Source organism: Monodon monoceros, unplaced genomic scaffold (assembly GCF_005190385.1).
Source record: "Monodon monoceros isolate NGI ecotype Baffin Bay Population unplaced genomic scaffold, NGI_Narwhal_1 Super_Scaffold_8, whole genome shotgun sequence".
In the NCBI taxonomy this organism is placed as follows: domain Eukaryota; kingdom Metazoa; phylum Chordata; class Mammalia; order Artiodactyla; family Monodontidae; genus Monodon; species Monodon monoceros.
Window position 1 is genome coordinate 59,534,775 of NW_021703785.1, and position 17,538 is coordinate 59,552,312.

Sequence of the window (17,538 nt, forward strand, 5' to 3'; positions counted from 1 at the left end):
GTATGCGTGTGTGTATCTGTGCATGTGTATATGTGTGTATATGTGTGTGTGCATGTATTTGTGCATGTGTATATGTGTGTGCATGTATTTGTGCATGTGTAAATGTGTGTTGCCTGTGTGTATTTGTGCACGTGTATATGTGTGTGTGCGCCTGTGCATACTTGTGCATGTATGCATGTGTGCGTGCATGTGCTGGAGGGACTGGTTCTCAGTCTTCCTCAGCAGCAGACCTCCACCTGGACCACACGTGGACACAGCTGCTGCCCAGCACAAGTAAGCCCAGCACGAGGACACCTACCGCAAAGAGATACAGGGTTTTGTCACAGTAATCCTGAGGCTGCTGGAAAGGTGGAATAAAATCTGGCAGGTAAACAGAAAAGACCCAGTAATTTCCCAGAAAGAACCAGAGGAAGAGGAAGAGGCTAAGGAGAAGGTGGATGTAATATTTGTGCGCGTTCTGCCTCTAGGGATATACATCGTCGTCGTCATCATCAATCACCACGGCCTTGGACAGAAGCCGCCTCATCCTGGTGGAGTTGTACAGTAGGAGAGACATCTGGGTCGTGGTAGGGAGCCAGGGGTTGGAGGGCAGAGCAACAAAGGAGGGGGAGAAGAGGGGACAGAAGGTAGGAGAGGGGACAGAAGGTAGGAGAGAAACAGAGAAAGATTCATTAGGAAAAGTGCACACACTGGAGGTGGAAATGCTGCCAAGGAGTGAAATTTCATTTGGAAGAATCAGAACTGGCGAGAATGAAGGCATCAATCCTTAGCATCCTTGGTGGCATTTTATAGATGTGTGAATTGCTTTGGACAAGGGATTCATTGACTGAAGTTCATCTCTGCGCCCAGAGTCTCCCTGTTGCTCTGGTTTGCTTCCTTAGCCTTGAGGTCAGCTCCTTGGCACCCCCTGGCTCCAGTGACCTGCTCTGCCTCCCTCCAGTGACCACTCCCTGGATCTGGTCATCATCTGGAAGTGCCCTCCTCCCCGATCCCAACTAAATGGTAGTTGTTTAAGCTGCCCTGTCTGTGGAATCTTGTTAAGGCAGCCTGAGCTGACTAATACAGACACGAAGTATTTTTAGGCGTATTGTTCTATGTAAAACAACCCTATGGAATGCACACCACTTTCCTCACTTTAGAAACAAAGGAACTGAGGACCAGTTGGGTGAACGAGTTGGCCAAGCTCACGTGGGTCAAAGTGGAAGAGCCAGAGCATAACACCAGGTGTGTCTTCAGCCAAAGCTGGCAGGTGCCCTTCCCACCAAGCCCTCCTATGTCTCTCAGACTCAGGAGAAGTTCCACTGAATATCCTCAGGCCTCAGGCTCAATATGTTAAAAACATAACTCAATCTTCCGTATTCATTTGGTGACATGTCCAAGCTAGAAACCAGGGATGCTCCCAGCTCCTCACCCGATATAACCAATCAACAGCAACCATGCTGGGTGTACCTCCAGTAGTTCTCCCCCACTAGAACGGAAGGGCAGGGTCCAGCTATGCTTGGTTCACTGCTGTACACCCAGCCCAGCATGTGTGTGGGGTGTGGCCCATTAGAGAAGTCCTGTGCTTGAAGTTCCAACAGTATGGGGCTGCTTCTCATCTCCCTACCCGGACTGTGTGCTCATGCTATCCTGGGACCCCTCTGCTCCCCAGCCTGACTCTTTCATAAACATCCAGACAGGTATCACCTCCTCCAGGAAGGATTCCAGTATCTCTCTTTACTGGGTTAGAAAACTTCTTTGTGCTTATCTGTATTCTCTTGTTTTCTACACTGAAAAGTTATCACTTATGAAAGATAACGAAACCTAAGTGAAGTGATTAGGCCAGCATTTGGCCTGTATGATCTCATTTAATGCTTATGCTAACCTAGGGGCTGTATATTATTATCCCTGGTTTGTGGATGAGAAAACTAAGGCTCAGAGAAGTTAAGTCACTTCACCCAGGTCCACAGTGAGTAAAAGGATGAGATGGATGTCGGTCCACACCTCTGACCGCCATCCACACCATACTACCCAGATGCTTAAATCAAAGCTATTAAGTCACATGTTTTTTTTTTGTTTGTTTGTTTGTTTTTTGGGTTTTTTTTACATGTTTATTGGAGTATAATTGCTTTACAATGGTGTGTTATTTTCTGCTTTATAACAAAGTGAATCAGTTATACGTATGTTCCCATATCTCTTCCCTCTTGCGTCTCCTTCCCTCCCACCCTCCCTATCCCACCCCTCTAGGTGGTCACAAAGCACAGAGCCGATCTCCCTGCACAGGGGTTTTTTCCTAAACCGGGAAAGTGCTCCCAAATGGTCCAGTTTCCCAGGCTTTCTAGGAATAAGATTTGTAGCCTGGCTGGGAGGCAGAACATAAGAAAAAGGAAGTGAGGGCTTAAAGGGGTCCAGAGAGCCACTCACATAGAGCTGATGCATCCAGGGAGGGCTTCCTGGAAGAGGGGGTATATTCTGAGCCCCTGTGAGCAGGGAGAGGTGGGAATGGGAGTGGCATGGCAAAGATGAAGGGTGGTGGGTTTGGGAAACAGGAGAAAACCAGTTGGGAGGAGCAGGGCAGCCGAAGAGAAGGACTATGAGCTCGGGCAGGCGTGGGATGCACAGGAGCTCAGCCATTTACCACGTGGAAACCCAAGAGAAACAACCTTTCCACTTCAGTTCCCTCATCTGTAAGCTGGAGCTGACAGCGCAGCTCAGGGTTCAGTTACTCAGCACCATTTCCCTTCCTAATAGGGTCCCATTCCCTGGGGGCTGGCCCCCACTGTCACGTGCATCCGGAGGGGGAATCCCAGGGCCTGTCCTCCCTGGAGGCGCCTTCTCCACACCAGGGTCAGCCTGGCACCCAAGGTCCAGGGACCTAGCCACCTTCCCAGGACTGGTTTGTGGGCACCTGATGCCAGGAGAGAGGAACTCTCTGGGGATCATTTCACTTCACTGCTGGCCCAGAGCAACTGCCCGGGTCTCACAGCCCACGCTTCCTGGAGCCACCTGGTTCCTTCCTCTTTCACCAACCTTTGAAGTTGCGAGCTTTTTTTAACAAATTACCTCTCAGGTTAGCCAGAGCTGATTTTTTGTTTCTTATATTCAAAAAATCCTTTCTGATACAAAGACCTGCCTCAAAGGGGCATTGTGAGAAATGAATACATTCAAAATGGGGGCCAGGCCCTTAGCATGGCACCTGGCACATGGCAAGTGCTCATGGGGCGGTAGCGATTATTACTAAGAAGTGGGGTCCTGGAAGATGAAGTGGAGTGTTAGGTAGACAAACGGCCACTAAGTCAGTGGTTTTGAAACTTTCTTTCAACACGGTGCTCAGTAACAAACACACTTTACGTCACAGCCTAGTAATCGGGTAAGCGTATGCCCTGGCTGGCTCAGAGAGGTGCCAGTTTATGCTGTTTTCCTGGCGTGACTATTATTAAAGCCCCCCTGTACTCTCAACAGTGTCCCAGTTGGGATGATAAATTACATGGTCAACTTACCATACACACACGTGTGCATGTGTATCACACGATACTTATCAGGCACTAATATTTTCTATTCTATTTTTTGTTTGTTTTTGCGGTACGCGGGCCTCTCACTGTTGTGGCCTCTCCCGTTGCGGAGCACAGGCTCCGGACGCGCAGGCTCAGCGGCCATGGCTCACGGGCCCACCCGCTCCGCGGCATGTGGGATCCTCCCAGACCGGGGCACGAACCCACGTCCCCTGCATCGGCAGGCGGACTCTCAACCACTGTGCCACCAGGGAAGCCCTATTCTATTTTTTTAAAGTGATCACAACCTACTAAATTCATTTCAGGATCTTCTAATGGGTCGTGATCATCAGTTCTTAGGTGAGCCTCGGAAATGTCCACCCACTTCTCTTCAATACAATGCAGTACGGTGGTGCCATGTGATGCATTTCAGAGATGCTGCAGCGTCCTGAGGGGGTTAAATAAAAAGCACTGGCCTCACTAGTAAACCTCTCTGGCTGGGGATTCTATAAGCCTGTTTGCTATTGCTCTCATGGTTATGGACTCACTGTGTATTGCCTCGCTGTGATGAGCACAAAAATTTAATTTGGCTTCAAACAGTTCTAGATTGCCAGGAAAAAAAATCAATGCTGCTTATTAGGGCCCTGGTTTGTTCATTAAAATAAATTACCTTTGGGTTCTGGGCTGGCTTTCATAAAGGGCTGGCTTTCATAAAGGAAAAGGTTGCTGTTATTAAGAGGAACAGACTCCATGGACGGTAGTATCTCTAAAGGTAAGTTCTACTTTGCTCTACCTGATCATGAGGTAGTCCAGTGAGAAAGGGTGGGGCAGAGGTAATTACTGCTGAAAACTCTGCCCTTGTTTTGAGCACCTCTATGGCACTCAATCCATCAGAGCTTTCTTCTAACACTCTGGGGCCACATAGGCAGCCCTGTTGATCTAAGAGCCGTTGAGTTTCCTTGGAGCTAAACAGAGCCCCAGGTAGATCCCATCAGGATGTTAAGAGAAAGGATCCTGTATTTATACATTCCAGAACATTGCCCACCAGACCACTGCCAAAAGAGGAGGGTATTTAACAGTGAGGTGATCTCAGACACAAAAGCCTCCAAATGCTTGCTCCAAATCAGACATGTTTCCCCAGACAGAAGAGAGCTGGTGGCTACCGACTACATGTGAGAGCAGCCATCTTGAAGACATTCCTTTGACGTCTCAGATCAATATCATGACCAGTGCCACTGGGCAGCCTCTTTTGAAGGCCCCAAGCACCAGAAGGAAGCTGACAAAGAAATCAGACAATGGGTCCAAATGAAATTTTATATGTGGCACTCGATTCTGTTTGTGTGTGTGTGTGTGTGTGTTTATGTGTGTGCGTGTGTGTGTGTGTGTGTTTGAGTGCGTGTTATTGCTTCATTCTTATGAAACCATTTTGGAAAAACGGACACTTGTGTTTTCTAGCTTTTGATATAGAAAGCTTTGAGGTGGGCTTGGATGGTTGGGAAGGGTCACTAATAAATGGAGGTAGACCTAAGGTATTTTAGACCTAAGGTACTTTTGGAAGGTGTGACATTTCTTTGGGCTTGGAATTTTGAAAACCTAACTGCAGACTATGCAGGACCTTTGATATTCTTTTTTCCAACACTTTTCCTGTTTCAACATATGTCAATACAACCCATGAGCAAATCAGCTCCCTAGACTGATATAAGCTTGTGAGTCACAGACATCGCCCCCAAACATCGGCGTTTAACGTGTGGTTGATGATTGCAGCTGACAAATTCCATGCTAGTCATTTGAGAACTAAGAGCTATGGTTAAAAACAGAAATAAGAACTGCTAAAATCGAACACATTTTAACCAGATGCAAACTCTACTGCCCTATACAGGAAACTTTTTTAAAAAGAAGCACAGAGAAAGGCCACAATTATGGCTGAATTCAATGGTATAAGTAATTGGCAGTCGGTAACTTCTCTGCATCAATTGTAGTCAGACCAAAGCCACAACTTAGCACATTGAACTCGGGGCAGCAGGAGGGAAGCTCTGGGTGAAAATTCCTCATCTGGAAAAATCCAAGTCTCTGCGGCAGGTATCAGGATCCACCTGGCCCTGTCGTTTCAACAACCCTGCGCTTAGGGGAAGCTGTTCTGTTAGCAAACAATTAAAGGATGCATTCCACAGTGCCTTAAGTTAAATTTCAACAAGAACTACAAACAATTGATAAATAGACATTACCTTTAAGGCCCCGATGATCCCAACCAGTAGCAAGTATAGAGGAATGAGGGGGTGTATGGGACAGTCCTCCAAAAACTTCACTCCTGCAAAGGGGACAGAACAGAAAATTGAGTGAAATGCTTTCAAGAACACAATGCCGGTTAGGAAAATGAAGTAAATGTCTACAAAAGCCAAAACGTTAATGACACAAACTGAAGCTTGACCCCTGCTTAGGGAATCTGCTCAGTCTCCCGAGCCACCCAGTCTTCAGCATGCTTACCGGACAGAACGGCAGTCCACTGGGCATCAGAGCTGGGGGCAAAGGTCACTGCACCACTCTGGATATTAACTGGCTACAGGTATGCCTTGCTTTTATGAAAACAGTGAATGACAACCCGTGTTTCCAATCAATGATTCATTTTACCAAAGGATCCAAAGAATCCCTTTAAATATCCAGGCTTTTTTTTTTTTTTTGGCCACACCGTGCAGCATATGGTTAGTTCCCCAACCAGGGATTGAACCTGTGCCCCCTGCAGTAGAAGCACGGAGTCTTAACCGCTGCACCACCAGGGAAGTCCCTATCTAGGCACTGTGCTTAAAACAAGATCCAATTTATGGGTCACGTCCCCAAAATGCATCCACTGTGTAATATAAGGCTCCCGTTTACCCTGCTTCCAGGGCCCACAGGGCGGGGATTTGCCGGAAGAGGACACTTCCTCCGTGTGCAGGATCCTGTGCTATATTTGTTGCAGGCAACGTATGATCATCATTGACCAATTCACTCACCCAACCCCAAGCGGGACACGTGTTTACTGACAAATCCTTAGTCACCGGATTGGAAAACTACCAAACCCACACCCTTTCTTATGGTGATTTTTCTTGCCATAGCAATGCTTTCTCTCTACTTTTCTCAGGCCTTTGTCTCTTGGCCTATTTAACCAATGATGATATGATGTATTATTTAAAATATAAGAAAGCAATTCCCATTTCCCTCAGTGACCAGTCTGGCTCCAATGACCAGTCTTCGGATGGGTCCTAACACGTGTCTTGGCTGTGCAGAGACATTAACTGTTCAGTACGTGCCCCTCACATTTCCCAGCCCCCTTGTGGGTACCCAGGACTGTGGGACTTGTGCTAGCCAACAGGCTATGAGGCATTTTGGGGCCAAAGCATTTAAAAACTGACATATGGTCCTTCGTTTCTTCCCCTGCTTTGACCATGTGGAAACCATGGGTTGAGATGGTCAGTGCTCAAGACTAAAGCAGCTTAGAGTTTTACATCATCACGTCACTTGGGGGAGCCTTGGGGAGCCCTGGAGAGGGTCCTGATCCACGTTGGAATTTGCATGAGCAAGAAATAAACCTCTGTAATCAACAATGACCTACTGTATAGCACAGGGAACTCTACTCAGTATTTTGTAATAACCTATATGGAAAAAGAATATGAAAAAGAGTGGATATATGTGTATGTATAACTGAATCACTTTGTTGTATACCTGAAACTAACATAACATTGTAAATCAACTATAAAATAAAAATATTACACTCAATATAAAATAAATATTAAATTTAAAAAACTTTTAAAGAAATAAAACTTTGTAGTATTAGGCCACTGAGATTCCAGGATTGATTTGTTCCTGCAGCATAGTTAAGTCACCCTGACCAATACGTTTGTCAACAGAACCCAAGAAAGGGGATTCTCACTGTAGAATTAAAATCTTCTGTTTAGGGGGACCTTCAAGATGGTGGAGGAGTAAGGCGTGGAGATCACCTTCCTCCCCACAGATACATCAGAAATACATCTACATGTAGAACAACTCCTACAGAACACCTACTGAACGCTGGCAGAAGACCTCAGACTTCCCAAAAGGCAAGAAACTCCCCACGTACCTGGGTAGGGCAAAAGAAAAAAGAAAAAACAGAGACAAAAGAATAGGGACGGGACCTGCACCTCTGGGAGGGAGCTGTGAAGGAGGAAAGGTTTCCACACACTAGGAAGGCCCTTCACTGGGGGAGACGGGGGTGGGGGGCGGGGAGGGAAGCTTCGGAGCCACAGAGGAGAGCGCAGCAACAGGGGTGCAGAGGGCAAAGCGGAGAGATTCCCGCACAGAGGATCAGGGCCGACCGGCACTCACCGGCCCGAGAGGCTTGTCTGCTCACCCGCCGGGGCGGGCGGGGGCCGGGAGCTGAGGCTCAGGCTTCGGAGGTCAGATCCCAGGGAGAGGACTGGGGTTGGCTGCGTGAACACAGCCTGAAGGGGACTAGTGCGCCACAGCTAGCTGGGAGGGAATCCGGGAAAATGTCTGGAGCTGTCGAAGAGGCAAGAGACCATTGTTTCGGGGTGCACGAGGAGAGGGGATTCCTTCTCTGTCTGCCCACAGAAGGCAGAGCACCACCTAACCAAGCTCCAGAGACGGGCGCGAGCCGCGGCTATCAGCTTGGACCCCAGAGACGGGCGTGAGACGCTAATGCTGCAGCTGCAGCCACCAACAAGCCTGCACAAGCACAGGTCACCATCCACACCCACCCTGGGACCCTGTGCAGCCCGCCACTGCCAGGGTCCCATGATCTAGGGACATTTTCCCCAGGAGAAAACACAGTGTGCCTCAGGCTGTTGCAATGTCATGCTGGCCTCTGCTGCCACAGGCTCACCCCGCATTCCAATTTTGACTACCGTACCCGTCCCTCGCCCTGGCAGAGCCCCCTAATCAGCGCTGCTCTAACCCCGTCCTGTCTGAGCGAAGAACAGACGCCTGAGGGCGACCTACACGCAGAGGCGGGGCCAAATCCAAAGCTGAGCCCCAGGCGCTGTGCAAACAAAGAAGAGAAAGGGAGATCTCTCCCAGCAGCCTCAGGAGCAGCGGATGAAATCTCCACAGTCAACTTGAGGTACCCTGCATCTGTGGAATACCTGAATAGACAACAATTCTTCCCAAAATTGAGGAGGTGGACTTCGGGAGCAACTGTGGACTTCGGGTTTGCTGTCTGACACTGACTTGTTTCTGATTTTTATATTTATCTTAGTATAGTTTTTAATGCTTGTTATCATTGGTGGATTTGTTTAATGGTATGGTTGCTCTCTTTTTAAAAAATTATAATTATTTTTTAATTTTTAAAATTTTAATAATTTTTTTCTCTTTCTTTTTTTTCTCCCTTTTCTTCTGAGCCATGTGGCTGACAGGGTCTCAGTACTCTGGTCTGGCTGTCAGGCCTGAGCCTCTGAGGTGGGAGAGCCAAGTTCAGGACATTGGACTACCAGAGACCTCCCAGCTCCATGTAATATCAATTGGCAAGAGCTCTCCCAGAGATCTCTGTCTCAACACTAAGACCCAGCTCCACCCAACGGCCAGCAAGCTCCAGTGCTGGATGCCCCATGCCAAACAACTAGCAAGACAGGAACACGACCCCACCCATTAGCAGAGAGGCTGCCTAAAATCATAATAAGGTCACAGACACCCCAAAACACACCACCAGACATAGCCCTGCCCACCAGAAAGACAAGATCCAGACCGACCCACCAGAACACAGGCACCAGTCCCCTCCACCAGGAGGCCTACAGAAGCCACTGAACCAGCTTTAGCCACTGGGGGCAGACACCAAAAACAACGGGAACTATGAACCTGCAGCCTGTGAAAAGGAGACCCCCAAACACAGTAAGTTAAACAAAACGAGAAGACAGAGAAACACACAGCAGATGAAGGAGCAAGGTAAAAACCCACCAGACCAAACAAATGAAGAGGAAATAGGCAGTCTACCTGAAAAAGAACTCAGAGTAATGATAGTAAAGATGATCCAAAATCTTGGAAATAGAATGGAGAAAATACAAGAAACGTTTAACAAGGACCTAGAAGAACTAAAGAACAAACAAATAATGATGAACAGCTCAGTAAATGAAATTAAAAATTCTCTAGAAGGAATCAATAGCAGAATAACTGAGGCAGAAGGATGCATAAGTGACCTGGAAGATAAAATAGTGGAAATAACTACTGCAGAGCAGAATAAAGAAAAAAGAATGCAAAGAATTGAAGATAGTCTCAGAGACCTCTGGGACAACATTAAATGCACCAACATTCAAATTATAGGGGTCCCAGAAGAAGAAGAGAAAAAGAAAGTGTCTGAGAAAATATTTGAAGAGATTATTGTTGAAAACTTCCCTAGCATGGGAAAGGAAATAGTCAATCAAGTCCAGGAAGCACAAAGAGTCCCATACAGGATAAATCCAAGGAGAAACATGCCAAGACATATTAATCAAACTATCAAAAATTAAATACAAAGAAAAAATATTGAAAGCAGCAAGGGAAAAGCAACAAATAACATACAAGAGAATCCCCATAAGGTTAACAGCTGATCTTTCAGCAGAAGCTCCACAAGCCAGAAGAAAGTGGAAGGACATATTTAAAGTGATGAAAGGGAAAAACCTACAGCCAAGATTACTCTACCCAGCAAGGACCTCATTCAGATTCAACGGAGAAATTAAAACCTTTACAGACAAGCAAAAGTTAAGAGAATTCAGCACCACCAAACCACCTTTACAACAAATGCTAAAGGAACTTCTCTAGGCAGGAAATACAGAGAAGGAAAAATCCTACAAAAACAAACCCAAAACAATTAAGAAAATGGTAACAGGAACATACATATCAATAATTACCTTAAATGTAAATGGATTAAATGCTCCAACCAAAAGGTATAGACTAGCTGAGTGGATACAAAAACAGGACCCATATATATGCTGTCTACAAGAGACCCACTTCAGACCTAAGGACACATACAGACTGAAAGTGAGGGGATGGAAAAAGATATTCCACGCAAATGGATATCAAAAGAAAGCCGGAGTAGCAAGTCTCATATCAGACGAAACAGACTTTAAAATAAAGACTATTACAAGAGACAAACAAGGACACTACATAATGATCAAGGGATCAATCCAATAAAAAGATAACAATTGTAAATATTTATGCACCCAATACATAAGGCAAACGGAGCACCTCAATACATGAGGCAAAGGAGTACCTCAATACATAAGGCAAATGGTAACAGCCATAAAAGGGGAAATCGACAGTAACACAATCATAGTAGGGGACTTTAACATCCCACCTTCACCAACGGACAGATCATCCAAAATGAAAATAAATAAGGAAACACAAGCTTTAAATGACACATTAAACAAGATGGACTTAATTGATATTTATAGGACATACCATCCAAAAACAACAGAATACACTTTCTTCTCAAGTGCTCATGGAACATTCTCCAGAATAGACCATATCGTGGATCACAAATCAAGCCTTGGTAAATTTAAGAAAACTGAAATTGTATCAAGTACCTTTTCCAACCACAATGTTATGAGACTAGATATCAATTACAGAAAAAAAAACTGTAAAAAATACAAACACATGGAGGCTAAACAATATGCTACTGAATAACCAAGAGAAGAAATCTAAAAGGAAATTTAAAAATACCTAGAAACAAATGACAATGAAAACATGACAATCCAAAACCTATGGAATGCAGCAAAAGCAGTTCTAAGAGGAAAGTTTATAGCAATACAATCTTACCTCAAGAAACAAGAAAAATCTCAAATAAACAACCTAACCTCACACCTAAAGCATTTACAGAAAGAAGAAAAAGAACAACAAAAAACCCCAAAGCTAGCAGAAGGAAAGAAATCATAAAGATCAGATCAGAAATAAATGAAAAAGAAATGAAGGAAACAATAGCAAAGATCAATAAAACTAAAAGCTGGGTCTTTGAGAAGATAAACAAAATTGATAAACCATTAGCTAGACTCATCAAAAAGAAAGGGAGAAGACTCACATCAACAGAATTAGAAATGAAAAAGGACAAGTAACAACTGACACTGCAGAAATACAAAGGATCACGAGAGATTACTACAAGCAACAATATGCCAATAAAATGGACAACCTGGAAGAAATGAACAAATTCTTAGAAAAGCACAATCTTCTGAGACTGAACCAGGAAGAAATAGAAAGTATAAACAGACCAATCACAAGCACTGAAATTGAAACTGTGATTAAAAATCTTCCAAAAAACAAAAGCCCAGGACCAAATGGCTTCACAGGCAAACTCTATCAAACATTTAGAGAAGGGGCTTCCCTGGTGGCGCAGGGGTTGAGAGTCTACCTGCTGATGCAGGGGACATGGGTTCGTGCCCCGGTCCGGGAAGATCCCACATGCCGTGGAGCGGCTGGGCCAGTGAGCCACGGCCGCTGAGCCTGCGCGTCCAGAGACTGTGCTCTGCAACGAGAGAGGCCACAACAGTGAGAGGCCCGCGTACCGCAAAAAACAAAACAAAACAAAACAAAAAAACAAAAAACATTTAGAGAAGAGCGAACACCTATCCTTCTCAAACTCTTCCAAAATATAGCAGAGGGAGGAACACTCCCAAATTCATTCTATGAGGCCACAATCACCCTGATACCAAAACCAGACAAAAATGTCACAAAAAAAGAAAACTACAGGCCAATATTATTGATGAACATAGATGCAAAAATCCTCAACAAAATACTAGCAAACAGAATCCAGCAGCACATTAAAAGGATCATACACCATGATCAAGTGGGGTTCATCCCAGAAATGCAAGAATTCTTCAATATACGTAAATCAATCAATGTGATACACAATATTAACAAATTGAAGGAGAAAAACCATATGATAATCTCAATAGATGCAGAAAAAGCTTTCGACAAAATTCAACACCAATTTATGATAAAAACTGTCCAGAAAGCAGGCATAGAAGGAAGCTACCTCAACATAATAAAGGCCATATATGACAAACCCACAGCCAACATAGTTCTCAATGATGAAAAACTGAAACCATTTCCTCTAAGATCAGGACCAAGACAATGTTGCCCACTCTCACCGCTATTATTCAACATAGTTTCAGAAGTTTTAGCCACAGCACTCAGAGAAGAAAAAGAAATAAAAGGAATCCAAATCTGAAAAGAAGAGGTAAAACTGTCACTGTTTGCAGATGACATGACACTATACATAGAGAATCCTAAAGATGCTACCAGAAAACTACTAGAGCTAATCAATGAATCTGGTAACGTTGCAGGATACAAAACTAATGCACAGAAATCTCTTGCATTCCTATACACTAATGATGAAAAATCTGAAACAGAAATTAAGGAAACACTCCCATTTACCACTGCAACAAAAAGGATAAAATACCTAGGAATAAACCTACCTAAGGAGACAAAAGACCTGTATGCAGAAAACTATGACAGTGATGAAAGAAATTAAAGATGATACAAACAGATGGAGAGATATACCATGTTCTTGCATTGGAAGAATCAACATTTTGAAAATGACTATACTATCCAAAGCAATCTACAGATTCAGTCCTTATCAAACTACCAATGGCATTTTTCACAGAACTAGAAGAAAAAATTGTACAATTTGTATGGAAACACAAAAGACCCCGAATAGCCAAAGCAATCTTGAGAAAGAAAAACAGAGCTGGAGGAATCAGGCTCCCTGACTTCAGACTATACTACAAAGCTACAGTAATCAAGACAGTATGGTACTGGCACAGAAACAGAAATATTGATCAATGGAACAGAACAGAAAGCCCAGAGATAAACCCACACACATATGGTCACCTAATCTCTGATAAAGGAGGGAAGAGTATACAATGGAGAAAAGACAGCCTCTTCAATAAGTGGTGCTGGGAAAACTGGGCAGCTACATGTAAAAGAATGAAATTAGAACACTCCCTAACACCATACACAAAAATAAACTCAGAATGGATTAAAGACCTAAATGTAAGGCCAGACACTATTAAAACTCTTAGAGGAAAACACAGGCTGAACATTCTATTACATAAATCACAGCAAGATCCTTTTTTACCCACCTCCTAGAGAAATGGAAATAAAAACAAAAATAAACAAATGGGACCTAATGAAACTTAAAGGCTTTTGCACGGCAAAGGAGACCATAAACAAGACAAAAAGACAACCCTCAGAATGGGAGAAAATATTTGCAAGCAAAGCAACTGACAAAGGATTAATCTCCAAAATATACAAGCAGCTCATGCAGCTCAATAACAAAAAAAACAAACAACCCAATCCAAAAATGGGCAGAAGACCTAAATAGACATTTCTCCAAAGAAGATATACAGATTGCCAACAAACACATGAAAGGATGCTCAACATCATTAATCATTAGAGAAATGCGAATCAAAACTACAATGAGGTATCACCTCACACCAGTCAGAATGGCCATTATCAAAAAATCTACAAACAATAAACGCTGGAGAGGGTGTGGAGAAAAGGGAACCCTCTTGCACTGTCGGTGGGGATGTAAATTGAAACAGCCACTATGGAGAACAGTATGGAGTCTCCTTAAAAAACAAAAAGTAGAACTACCATACGACCCAGCAATCCCACTACTGGGCATATACCCTGAGGAAACCACAATTCAAAAAGAGTCATGTATCATAATGTTCATTGCAGCACTATTTATAAGAGCCAGGACATGGAAGCAACCTAAGTGTCCACTGACATGAATGGATAAAGAAGATGTGGCACCTATGTACAATAGAGTATTACTCAGCCATAAAAAGAAATGAAATTGAGTTATTTGTAGTGAGGTGGATGGACCTAGAGTCTGTCACACAGAGTGAAGTAAATCAGAAAGAGAAAAACAAATACCATATGCTAACACATATATATGGAATCTAAAAAAGAAAAAATGGTTCTGAAGAACCTAGGGGCAGGATAGGAATAAAGACGCAGACGTGGAGAATGGACTTGAGGACATGGGGAGGGGGAAGGGTAAGCTGGGACGAAGTGAGAGAGTAGCACTGACATATATACACTACCGAATGTAAAATAGCTAGTGGGAAGCAGCTGCATAGCACAGGGAGATAAGCTCGGTGCTTTGTGTCCGCCTAGAGGGGTGGGATAGGGAGGGTGGGAGGGAGACGCAAGAGGGAGGGGATATGGGGATATATGTATACGTATAGCTGATTCACTTTGTTATACAGCAGAAACTAACACAACATTGTAAAGCAATTATACTCCAATAAAGATGTTAAAAAAAAAGCACTCTGACTTTTTATCCATATTTTGGAGAATAAAATATTTACATGTTTAATTCATAAGTTAGGCTACCTGTAAAGTACTGTGTGATATAATATCAATAAAGTACTTAAAATGGCACTTCAATGTTTTATTTAAAACCATATATCATGCACTTTTTTTTTTGGCTGTGTTGGGTCTTCGTTGCGGTGCACGGGCTTCTCATTGCGGTGGCTTCTCTTGTGGAGCACAGGGTCTAGGCGCGTGGGCTTCAGCAGTTGTAGCACGCGGGCTCAGTAGTTATGGCTCGCGGGCTCTAGAGCGCAGGCTCAGTAGTTGTGGCGCACGGGCTTAGTTGCTCCGCGGCATGTGGGATCTTCGCGGACCAGGGCTCGAACCTGTGTCCCCTGCATTGGCAGGTGGATTCTTAACCACTGCGCCACCAGGGAAGTCCTGAAACTTGGCTTTCTTACATTTGGTTGGTTCATGTGACAATCCCTATGAAATGAGTGGAAGTATGACTCTTGGATTAAACGATTTTTCCAAAATGAAAAAGCAAAACAGCGGTGGTAAAAAAAAAAAAAAAAATCTTCTGATTAAATGGCATTTAAAGTTTTAGCTTTGAGTTGACATTTTATTTCCCACGAAGGCCTTGGTACTTAAACAGAGGAAGTAAAGCATTTTTCTGTGACTATACCATATTCCATTGAAATGAATAAACATTTCTAGGTATAGAGAGACCTACAAATTCAGGGTAAAATCAGAGTAAAATCAAATACACACATTGACCCAATCATCAGCCTATAGAGGCCTGCCTTTATAGATATCTCTGATGTTTCGCTGAAGCCATTATTAGATGGAAGTACTTTCCAAGCCTCAAGAAAACCTTTTCGCTCAAAGACCTTTAAATATCAGTACTTGATGCCAAAGTTGTTGGGTAGGAACTGCTTTTCCATTCAAAGTCCAGCTGTGAAATGAACATGAGTAATGACTTACACACCTGCTCATTGCTAATGAATAAAAACAGCTGCTGATCACAGCAGAGCCAATCAGCACACAGATGGCTTAAAAGGACCCTAATAAATGTAATAAAAGCATCTTTCCCTGGTGTGCTTCGTGTACTGCCTGGGACCTCTAGATTTTCTTTCTGACTGACCTGCAGTACCACAATTACCCTCTTCAGGCTTTAGAATTCTCCCCAATACAGTTGGGAAAACTACCAGATGTAGTGATTTGCGGGGTGGGGGGGGGAGGCAATATTATGGAAGTTTAAAAATTATTTTTAAATATTTTTATTGTGATAAAGTATATATAACAAAAATTTTTGCCATTTTAACCATGTTAAGTGTACAATTCAGTAGCACGAATTACATTCACAAACATGTGCAACCATCACCACTATTTATTTCCAAAACTTGTTCATCACCATAAATGGACACTCTATAACAATTTAGCGGTAATTCCTTGATACCCACTTCAGGCAGCGGATGTAGCGATTTTAATATACCGCTACGGGAATTGGCCTTGTGGGATCTTGCCTCATTTATGCAGCCATGTTAGCGAGTGAATTGTTTCGGTTAAGTTCATTATTCAGATAACTGAATCACAGGTCCCAAAAACTTACTTTTTACTCGATTAAAAAAAAAAATCTATCTTTTACCAGTAGATTTTTGCATAGGACATTTTCTTACTGGGAACTCTTAAGCAGGGTATACCTGACACCTTGTAACTCTTCTTGATAAAGCGGAGCCATATAATAAATGTTCACTTTCAAATTGCCCTATAATAATGACAGCTTCAGGGCCTGTTGAAGTGGCTGAATTGTTTGCCCTGACACTAGATCGCCCCAGACTACTTGGCTATATGAATTCTGTGCAAACTTGAGAATTTTATTTTGTTCTTTATCTCCTATCAAGCTCTCAGCTTTCACTTGTTACAAACCTAAGAGTACTGTTTTTATATTCATTTTTGGTTTTAGTATTGTCGATTTTTTAAAAAATCGAGGTGAAATTCATATAACACAAAATGAACCATTTTAGGTAATGATGAACCTAGCAGCAGAGCAGGAATAAAGATGCAGACATAGAGAATGGACTTGAGGACACAGAGGGGGAAGGGGAAGCTGGGACGAAGTGAGAGAGTACCACTGACATATATACACTACCAAATGTAAAATAGATAGCTAGTGGGAAGCAGCCGCATAGCACAGGGAGATCAGCTAGATGCTTTGTGATGACCTAGGTGGGTGAGATAGGGAGGGTGGGAGGGTGGCTCAAGAGGGAGGGGATATGGGGATTTATGTATACATATAGCTGACTCATTTTATTGTACAGCAGAAACTAACACAACATTGTAAAGCAATTATACGCCAATAAAGATGTAAAAAAAAAAAAAAAAGAACCATTTTAAAGGGAACAATTCAGTGGCATTTAACACATTCACAATGATGTGTAACGATCACATGTATCTAGTTCCAAAACATTTTCATCACCCCAAAAGGAAACGCCATCCCCATTAAGCTATTTGAATACCGGGTGCTTTTTGTTTGCAACAATTCCTATGTCCTTTTTTTTCCCTTCCTATGCCCTTTTAATTTCTGCTCCAATATGCTATGAACTCGAAGCCTAGAGCACCATGCTTGCTAGACCTCTCTGTAAACAGGCGTAGCTAGCTAGATTCCACGTGCAGAGCTTGGAGGCTCCCATCAGCAACATTCAAGGCTGTGAGTTTAATTTCACTGACGTGAAAACGATTTTTGGCTACTCAAGGAGTTTCCCACCTCCTCAACCTTTCCTCGTACTTCATACTTCTGGATAATTGAGAT

General features: G+C 43.4%; 1 protein-coding gene across 1 annotated transcript in view; it reads right to left on the bottom strand.

The window, feature by feature from the left end:
• Positions 1-208: 208 nt before the first annotated feature.
• The window catches only part of TMEM272 (transmembrane protein 272), a 28,075-nt gene continuing 10,745 nt past the window's right edge, over positions 209-17,538 (bottom strand). The window contains 3 exon segments of the mRNA XM_029209956.1: positions 209-556; positions 5,696-5,778; positions 5,955-5,986. Of these exon segments, the coding sequence (XP_029065789.1) occupies positions 209-556; positions 5,696-5,778; positions 5,955-5,986 (463 nt within the window).